This window comes from Oncorhynchus gorbuscha, linkage group LG20 (genome assembly GCF_021184085.1).
Source record: "Oncorhynchus gorbuscha isolate QuinsamMale2020 ecotype Even-year linkage group LG20, OgorEven_v1.0, whole genome shotgun sequence".
Classification (NCBI taxonomy): Eukaryota; Metazoa; Chordata; class Actinopteri; order Salmoniformes; family Salmonidae; genus Oncorhynchus; species Oncorhynchus gorbuscha.
Genome location: NC_060192.1, coordinates 36,273,280 through 36,283,626, shown reverse-complemented (window position 1 = coordinate 36,283,626; position 10,347 = coordinate 36,273,280). Strand labels below are relative to the sequence as shown.

The 10,347-nt window shown below is 51.3% G+C and overlaps 1 protein-coding gene across 1 annotated transcript in view; it reads right to left on the bottom strand.

The window, feature by feature from the left end:
• Window positions 1-449: 449 nt before the first annotated feature.
• The window catches only part of LOC124006907, a 27,212-nt gene continuing 17,314 nt past the window's right edge, over window positions 450-10,347 (bottom strand). Inside the window, exons 4-5 of the mRNA XM_046317096.1 lie at window positions 8,073-8,264; window positions 450-497 (exon numbers count right to left, since the gene is read on the bottom strand). Coding sequence (XP_046173052.1) covers window positions 450-497; window positions 8,073-8,264 — 240 coding nt within the window. The remainder of the gene's footprint in view (window positions 498-8,072; window positions 8,265-10,347) is intronic.

Sequence of the window (10,347 nt, the reverse complement as noted above, 5' to 3'; positions counted from 1 at the left end):
GGGGACATAGAGAGAGAGAGACAAAGAGACAGACAGAGAGAGAGAGAGAGAGATGGAGGGGACAGAGAGAGAGAGAGAGAGAGAGAGAGAGAGAGAGAGAGAGAGAGAGAGAGAGAGAGAGAGAGAGAGAGAGAGAGAGAGAGAGACACACGGCAGGCAAAGACAAACACACACATATACACACACCCTCCTGTGAGGTTGATAGTGTCATCACCCCTGACCTCCCAGCAGCCTCTGGAGGGTCATTACCCAAACTGCACCTCTTCCTGCTGGACTATCAGTGACAGTAACGTGACCTGGGTCTAGTGGTGCCACACACACACACACACTACACACACGCACGCACGCACGCACACACACACACACACACACACACACACACACACACACACACACACACACACACGCAAACACGTAAACACATTGGCCCGAGTAAAACACACAGAATGTCACCCTGTCGCCACGATAACTCCCTGTGGTCGCCATGACGCCTGTGTCTGTCAATCAGAAAGGACACATTCCAAGGTGTAACAACAACAGCCAAAGGCTCATTCATCTTAGAAAGATGCTCTTTTATCCTAGCCTGGTCTCTGATCGGTTTGTGCTGTTATGCCAACTCCTACATAGGAAACAGGCTATCCTTCTCCATGTGTCTTTGGATCGGCGTCCGGGATCTGAATAAAGCTAATAAAGCTATAAGCTATACACTGGCCAGTTTATTAGGTACACCACCCCCGTTCACCAAAATGGTTCGCTCCTACAGTCAGTGAGTCACGTGACCGTGGCTTGTTATATAAAGCAGGCAGACGGGCATCGAGACATTCAGTTACCGTTCGATTGAACGTTAGAACGGACAAAACGAGTGACCTAAGCGACCTTGAGTGTGGTGTGATCGTCAGTGTCAGCCCCTCCTCCTGGGCTTTTCACACACAACATTGTCTAGGGTTTATCGCGAACGGAGCGACCTCACCGGGTTCCTCTCCATTCAGCTTAAAACAACAGAAAGAAGCTGCTCCACTAGGGCACGTGTTCACCAACAATTTGCGGAGTGGAAAAACATCACCTGGTCCAATGGATCCTGGTTCCTGTTGCGTCGTGCTGATGACAGAGTCAGGATTTGGTGTAAACAGCGTGAGTCCATGGACACATCCTGCCTGGTGTTAATGGTAGAGGCTGGTGGTATAATGGTCTGGACCCATCCTGCCTGGTGTTAATGGTACAGGCTGGTGGTATAATGGTCTGGACCCATCCTGCCTGGTGTTAATGGTACAGACTGGTGGTATAATGGTCTGGCCCCATCCTGCCTGGTGTTAATGGTACAGACTGGTGGTATAATGGTCTGGCCCCATCCTGCCTGGTGTTAATGGTACAGGCTGGTGGTATAATGGTCTGGCCCCATCCTGCCTGGTGTTAATGGTACAGGCTGGTGGTATAATGGTCTGGCCCCATCCTGCCTGGTGTTAATGGTACAGGCTGGTGGTATAATGGTCTGGCCCCATCCTGCCTGGTGTTAATGGTACAGGCTGGTGGTATAATGGTCTGGCCCCATCCTGCCTGGTGTTAATGGTACAGGCTGGTGGTATAATGGTCTGGCCCCATCCTGCCTGGTGTTAATGGTACAGACTGGTGGTATAATGGTCTGGCCCCATCCTGCCTGGTGTTAATGGTACAGGCTGGTGGTATAATGGTCTGGCCCCATCCTGCCTGGTGTTAATGGTACAGGCTGGTGGTATAATGGTCTGGCCCCATCCTGCCTGGTGTTAATGGTACAGACTGGTGGTATAATGGTCTGGCCCCATCCTGCCTGGTGTTAATGGTACAGACTGGTGGTATAATGGTCTGGCCCCATCCTGCCTGGTGTTAATGGTACAGACTGGTGGTATAATGGTCTGGCCCCATCCTGCCTGGTGTTAATGGTACAGACTGGTGGTATAATGGTCTGGCCCCATCCTGCCTGGTGTTAATGGTACAGACTGGTGGTATAATGGTCTGGCCCCATCCTGCCTGGTGTTAATGGTACAGGCTGGTGGTATAATGGTCTGGCCCCATCCTGCCTGGTGTTAATGGTACAGGCTGGTGGTATAATGGTCTGGCCCCATCCTGCCTGGTGTTAATGGTACAGGCTGGTGGTATAATGGTCTGGCCCCATCCTGCCTGGTGTTAATGGTACAGGCTGGTGGTATAATGGTCTGGCCCCATCCTGCCTGGTGTTAATGGTACAGGCTGGTGGTATAATGGTCTGGCCCCATCCTGCCTGGTGTTAATGGTACAGGCTGGTGGTATAATGGTCTGGCCCCATCCTGCCTGGTGTTAATGGTACAGGCTGGTGGTATAATGGTCTGGCCCCATCCTGCCTGGTGTTAATGGTACAGGCTGGTGGTATAATGGTCTGGACCCATCCTGCCTGGTGTTAATGGTACAGGCGTGAAACTGAAAGCGCGAACCACTGCTTTTAATCAGGGCAAGGTGTCTGGCAACATGACTGAATACAAACAGTGCAGCTATTCCCTCCGTAAGGCTATTAAACAAGCTAAGCGTCAGTACAGAGACAAAGTGGAATCTCAATTCAATGGCTCAGACACAAGAGGCATGTGGCAGGGTCTACAGTCAATCATGGACTACAAGATGAAATCCAGCCCAGTCACGGACCAGGATGTCTTGCTCCCAGGCAGACTAAATAACTTTTTTGCCCGCTTTGAGGACAATACAGTGCCACTGACACGGCCTGCAACGGAAACATGCGGTCTCTCCTTCACTGCAGCCGAGGTGAGTAAGACATTTAAACGTGTTAACCCTCGCAAGGCTGCAGGCCCAGACGGCATCCCCAGCCGCGCCCTCAGAGCATGCGCAGACCAGCTGGCCGGTGTGTTTACGGACATATTCAATCAATCCCTATACCAGTCTGCTGTTCCCACATGCTTCAAGAGGGCCACCATTGTTCCTGTTCCCAAGAAAGCTAAGGTAACTGAGCTAAACGACTACCGCCCCGTAGCACTCACTTCCGTCATCATGAAGTGCTTTGAGAGACTAGTCAAGGACCATATCACCTCCACCCTACCTGACACCCTAGACCCACTCCAATTTGCTTACCGCCCAAATAGGTCCACAGACGATGCAATCTGAACCACACTGCACACTGCCCTAACCCACCTGGACAAGAGGAATACCTATGTGAGAATGCTGTTCATCGACTACAGCTCGGCATTCAACACCATAGTACCCTCCAAGCTCGTCATCAAGCTCGAGACCCTGGGTCTCCACCCCGCCCTGTGCAACTGGGTACTGGACTTCCTGACGGGCCGCCCCCAGGTGGTGAGGGTAGGCAACAACATCTCCTCCCCGCTGATCCTCAACACGGGGCCCCACAAGGGTGCGTTCTGAGCCCTCTCCTGTACTCCCTGTTCACCCACGACTGCGTGGCCACGCACGCCTCCAACTCAATCATCAAGTTTGCGGACGACACAACAGTGGTAGGCTTGATTACCAACAACGACGAGACGGCCTACAGGGAGGAGGTGAGGGCCCTCGGAGTGTGGTGTCAGGAAAATAACCTCACACTCAACGTCAACAAAACTAAGGAGATGATTGTGGACTTCAGGAAACAGCAGAGGGAACACCCCCTATCCACATCGATGGAACAGTAGTGGAGAGGGTAGCTAGTTTTAAGTTCCTCGGCATACACATCACAGACAAACTGAATTGGTCCACTCACACTGACAGCGTCGTGAAGAAGGCGCAGCAGCGCCTATTCAACCTCAGGAGGCTGAAGAAATTCGGCTTGTCACCAAAAGCACTCACAAACTTCTACAGATGCACAATCGAGAGCATCCTGGCGGGCTGTATCACCGCCTGGTACGGCAACTGCTCCGCCCTCAACCGTAAGGCTCTCCAGAGGGTAGTGAGGACTGCACAACGCATCACCGGGGCAAACTACCTGCCCTCCAGGACACCTACACCACCCTTTGTTACAGGAAGGCCATAAAGATCATCAAGGACATCAACCACCCGAACCACTGCCTGTTCACCCCGCTATCATCCAGAAGGCGAGGTCAGTACAGGTGCATCAAAGCTGGGACCGAGAGACTGAAAAACAGCTTCTATCTCAAGGCCATCAGACTGTTAAACAGCCACCACTAACACTGAGTGGCTGCTGCCAACACACTGTCATTGACACTGACCCAACTCCAGCCATTTTAATAATGGGAATTGATGGGAAATGATGTAAATATATCACTAGCCACTTTAAACAATGCTACCTTATATAATGTTACTTACCCTACATTATTCATCTCATATGCATATGTATATACTGTACTCTACATCATCGACTGCATCCTTATGTAACACATGTATCACTAGCCACTTTAACTATGCCACTTTGTTTACTTGTCTACACACTCATCTCATATGTATATACTGTACTCGATACCATCTACTGTATGCTGCTCTGTACCATCACTCATTCATATATCCTTATGTACATGTTCCTTATCCCCTTACACTGTGTATAAGACAGTAGTTTTGGAATTGTTAGTTAGATTACTTGTTGGTTATCACTGCATTGTCGGAACTAGAAGCACAAGCAGTTCGCTACACTCGCATTAACATCTGCTAACCATGTGTATGTGACAAATACAATTTGATTTGATTTGATTTGATTTGGCTGGTGGTATAATGGTCTGGCCCCATCCTGCCTGGTGTTAATGGTACAGGCTGGTGGTATAATGGTCTGGACCCATCCTGCCTGGTGTTAATGGTACAGGCTGGTGGTATAATGGTCTGGCCCCATCCTGCCTGGTGTTAATGGTACAGGCTGGTGGTATAATGGTCTGGCCCCATCCTGCCTGGTGTTAATGGTACAGACTGGTGGTCTAATGGTCTGGACCCATCCTGCCTGGTGTTAATGGTACAGGCTGGTGGTATAATGGTCTGGCCCCATCCTGCCTGGTGTTAATGGTACAGGCTGGTGGTATAATGGTCTGGCCCCATCCTGACTGGTGTTAATGGTACAGACTGGTGGTATAATGGTCTGGCCCCATCCTGCCTGGTGTTAATGGTACAGACTGGTGGTATAATGGTCTGGACCCATCCTGCCTGGTGTTAATGGTACAGGCTGGTGGTATAATGGTCTGGCCCCATCCTGCCTGGTGTTAATGGTACAGGCTGGTGGTATAATGGTCTGGCCCCATCCTGCCTGGTGTTAATGGTAGAGGCTGGTGGTATAATGGTCTGGCCCCATCCTGCCTGGTGTTAATGGTACAGGCTGGTGGTATAATGGTCTGGCCCCATCCTGCCTGGTGTTAATGGTAGAGGCTGGTGGTGTTGGTATAATGGTCTGGCCCCATCCTGCCTGGTGTTAATGGTACAGACTGGTGGTATAATGGTCTGGACCCATCCTGCCTGGTGTTAATGGTACAGGCTGGTGGTATAATGGTCTGGCCCCATCCTGCCTGGTGTTAATGGTACAGGCTGGTGGTATAATGGTCTGGCCCCATCCTGCCTGGTGTTAATGGTACAGGCTGGTGGTGTTGGTATAATGGTCTGGCCCCATCCTGCCTGGTGTTAATGGTACAGGCTGGTGGTGTTGGTATAATGGTCTGGCCCCATCCTGCCTGGTGTTAATGGTACAGACTGGTGGTATAATGGTCTGGCCCCATCCTGCCTGGTGTTAATGGTACAGGCTGGTGGTATAATGGTCTGGCCCCATCCTGCCTGGTGTTAATGGTACAGGCTGGTGGTATAATGGTCTGGCCCCATCCTGCCTGGTGTTAATGGTACAGGCTGGTGGTATAATGGTCTGGCCCCATCCTGCCTGGTGTTAATGGTAGAGGCTGGTGGTGTTGGTATAATGGTCTGGCCCCATCCTGCCTGGTGTTAATGGTAGAGGCTGGTGGTGTAATGGTCTGGCCCCATCCTGCCTGGTGTTAATGGTACAGACTGGTGGTATAATGGTCTGGCCCCATCCTGCCTGGTGTTAATGGTACAGGCTGGTGGTGTTGGTATAATGGTCTGGGGAATGATTTCCTGGCACACGTTAGGTCCCTTGATACCAATTGAGCAACATTACCAAGCGCCCAAAGAATTCAGGCTGTTGCGTAGGCAAAGGGAGGTCCGACCCGGTTCTAGATAAGTGTACCTAGTAAACGGCCAGCGATATTAACATATTATTAGCATATGAACCTTTTCCAAGTCTCTTCACAGCACTGGGGCTCTGATCCCAATACCGTAAGGTCAAGGTTCATTCTTCCTGTCTCCATATACAGTACAATAATCAATGTATTGATAATCAATTGAGCTCAATTTGAATCGATGAGTGAAAATGACAGAAGACATCTTAGCACACATTCTGGTGTAGATGTTAACTACTGTAGCTGGATGTAGCCTGATAACCTTATCATAAACATTCTGGTGTTAACTACTGTAGCTGGATGTAGCCTGATAACCTTATCATAAACATTCTGGTGTTAACTACTGTAGCTGGATGTAGCCTGATAACCTTATCATAAACATTCTGGTGTTAACTACTGTAGCTGGATGTAGCCTGATAACCTTATAATACACATTCTGGTGTTAACTACTGTAGCTGGACGTAGCCTGATAACCTTATCATAAACATTCTGGTGTAGATGTTAACTACTGTAGCTGGACGTAGCCTGATAACCTTATAATACACATTCTGGTGTAGATGTTAACTACTGTAGCTGGATGTAGCCTGATAACCTTATCATAAACATTCTGGTGTTAACTACTGTAGCTGGATGTAGCCTGATAACCTTATAATACACATTCTGGTGTTAACTACTGTAGCTGCATGTAGCCTGATAACCTTATAATACACATTCTGGTGTAGATGTTAACTACTGTAGCTGCATGTAGCCTGATAACCTTATAATACATATTCTGGTGTTAACTACTGTAGCTGGATGTAGCCTGATAACCTTATAATACACATTCTGGTGTTAACTACTGTAGCTGCATGTAGCCTGATAGCCTTATAATACACATTCTGGTGTTAACTACTGTAGCTGCGTGTAGCCTGATAACCTTATAATACACATTCTGGTGTTAACTACTGTAGCTGGATGTAGCCTGATAACCTTATAATACACATTCTGGTGTTAACTACTGTAGCTGCATGTAGCCTGATAGCCTTATAATACACATTCTGGTGTTAACTACTGTAGGTTTGACACACACACCAGATAAAGAGGTCATCTTACCTTCTGATTGGCTGGTCATCCTGTTTTCACCCTGACAGGAGACAGAGACAGAGAGACGATGAGTGTCACACACACACACACACATATACACACACATATACACACACACACACTACACACACACACACACACACACACACACACACACACACACACACACACACACACACACACACACACACACACACACACACACACACACACACACACACACACACACACACACACACACACACACACACACACACACACACACACACACACACACACACACACACACACACACACACACACACACACACACACACACACACACACGCACGCACGCACGCACCCACACACACACACACACACACACAGGGTGTGATCCAGTGTAATAAATATTTATATTAAACAGTATATTCTTCCAGTCTGATGGTTCAGTGTCTATCAGGTTTATTGAGTACATCCTAAATGACACCTTATTCCCTATGAAGTGCACTCCTTTTGACCAGGGCCCATAAGGCTCTACAAAGGGTACAGGCTGCCATTTGAGACAGGATTATGCTGCACAGGGGAGAAGTACTGGAGGTTGTTCTTAGAGGGGCTGTGTGTGTGTGTGTGTGTGTGTGTGTGTGTGTGTGTGTGTGTGTGTGTGTGTGTGTGTGTGTGTGTGTGTGTGTGTGTGTGTGTGTGTGTGTGTGTGTGTGTGTGTGTGTGTGTGTGTGTGTGTGTGTGTGTGTGTGTGTGTGTGTGTGTGTGCGTGTGTGTGTGTGAGTGTGGGTATGTGGGTGTGTGGGTGGGTGTGTGTGCGTGTGTGTGTGTGCGTGTATGTGCGTGATGGGTTTGACAGAGAATCATAACATGTCTTACGGTTCTCCGTCTGTAGTGGAGGTGTGAGGGGGAGTGTAGGGAGGAACGGATCAGGGGTCTGCTGCGGGCCAGGGGACGAGAACGTTGTCTGGAGCTGGACGCGCTGCTCTCTGGGGGTCTGTTAGAAGACCTGGAGGTATTGTGGTCGTGGACCAGGCCTCTGCTTATCATCCTTCCCAGTGCAGGAGCACTCTGAGGGGGCAGAGAGAGACGTGAGAAGGGGGTACGTCCATGGAACATGGAACAGAAGAATACTCATAACAAACAAATTCAAACACCTCATTTCTATGCTGTCCTTCTATTGATTTTGTCAGTCTATCCCTGTCCTTTCTCCTCCTTCCCTCTCCCTCGCTCCTCTCCTTCCTCCTCCTGCTCCTCTCCTTCCTCCTCCTTCCCTCTCCCTCGCTCCTCTCCTTCCTCCTCCTTCCCTCTCCCTCGCTCCTCTCCTTCCTTCTCCTTCCCTCTCCCTCACTCCTCTCCTTCCCTCCGTCCCTCTCCCTCTCTCCTCTCCTTCCTTTCCTTCCCTCTCCCTCGCTCCTCTCCTTCCTTCTCCTTCCCTCTCCCTCGCTCCTCTCCTTTCTCCTCCTTCCCTCTCCCTCGCTCCTCTCCTTTCTCCTCCTTCCCTCTCCCTCGCTCCTCTCCTTCCTTCTCCTTCCCTCTCCCTCGCTCCTCCCCTTCCTCCTCCTTCCCTTTCCCTCGCTCCTCTCCTTCCTTCCCTCTCCCTCACCCCTCTCCTTCCTTCTCCTCTCCTCTCCTTTCTCCTCCTTCCCTCTCCCTCGCTCCTCTCCTTTCTCCTCCTTCCCTCTCCCTCGCTCCTCTCCTTCCTTCTCCTTCCCTTTCCCTCGCTCCTCTCCTTCCTTCCCTCTCCCTCACTCCTCTCCTTCCTCCTCCTTCCCTCTCTCTCGCTCCTCTCTTTCCCTCTCCCCCGCTCCTCTCCTTCCTTCCCTCTCCCTCGCTTCTCTCCTTCCTTCTCCTTCCCTCTCCCTCGCTCCTCTCCTTCCTTCTCCTTCCCTCTCCCTCGCTCCTCTCCTTCCTTCTCTCTCCCTCACTCCTCTCCTTCCTCCTCCTTCCCTCTCCCTTGCTCCTCTCCTTCCCTCTCCCTCACTCCTCTCCTTCCTCCTCCTTCCCTCTCCCTCGCTCCTCTCCTTCCCACTCCCTCGCTCCTCTCATTCCTCCTCCTTCCCTCTCTCCTCTCCTTCATTCTCCTTCCCTCTCCCTCACTCCTCTCCTTCCTCCTCCTTCGCTCTCCCTCGCTCCTCTCCTTCCTTCTCCTTCCCTCTCCCTCGCTCCTCTCCTTCCTTCCTCCTTCCCTCTCCCTCGCTCCTCTCCTTCCATCTCCCTCACTCCTCTCCTTCCTTCTCCTTCCCTCTCCCTCGCTCCTCTCCTTCCTCTTCCTTCCCTCTCCCTCGCTCATCTCCTTCCTCCTCCTTCCCTCTCCCTCGCTCCTCTCCTTCCTTCCTCCTTCCCTCTCCCTCGCTCCTCTCCTTCCATCTCCCTCACTCCTCTCCTTCCTTCTCCTTCCCTCTCCCTCACTCCTCTCCTTCCTCCTCCTTCCCTCTCCCTCGCTCCTCTCCTTCCCACTCCCTCGCTCCTCTCATTCCTCCTCCTTCCCTCTCTCCTCTCCTTCCTCTTCCTTCCCTCTCCCTCGCTCCTCTCCTTCCTCTTCCTTCCCTCTCCCTCACTCCTCTCCTTCCTTCTCCTTCCCTCTCCCTCGCTCCTCTCCTTCCTCTTCCTTCCCTCTCCCTCGCTCCTCTCCTTCCTCTTCCTTCCCTCTCCCTCGCTCCTCTCCTTCCTTCCTCCTTCCCTCTCCCTCGCTCCTCTCCTTCCATCTCCCTCACTCCTCTCCTTCCTTCTCCTTCCCTCTCCCTCGCTCCTCTCCTTCCTCTTCCTTCCCTCTCCCTCGCTCATCTCCTTCCTTCTCCTTCTCCTTCCCTCTCCCTCGCTCCTCTCCTTCCCTCTCCCTCGCTCCTCTCCTTCCTTCTCCTTCCCTCTCCCTCGCTCCTCTCCTTCATCCTCCTTCCCTCTACCTCGTTCCTCTCCTTCCTTCTCCGTCCCTCTCTCCTCTCCTTCCTTCTCCTTCCCTCTCCCTCGCTCCTCTCCTTCCTTCTCCTTCCCGCTCCCTCAATCCTCTCCTTCCTTCTCCTTCCCTCTCCCTCGCTCCCCTCCTTCCTCCTCCTTCCCTCTCCCTTGCTCCTTTCCTTCCTCCTCCTTCCCTCTCCCTCGCTCCTCTCCTTCCTTCTCCTTCCCTCTCCCTCGCTCCTCTCCTTCCCTCTAC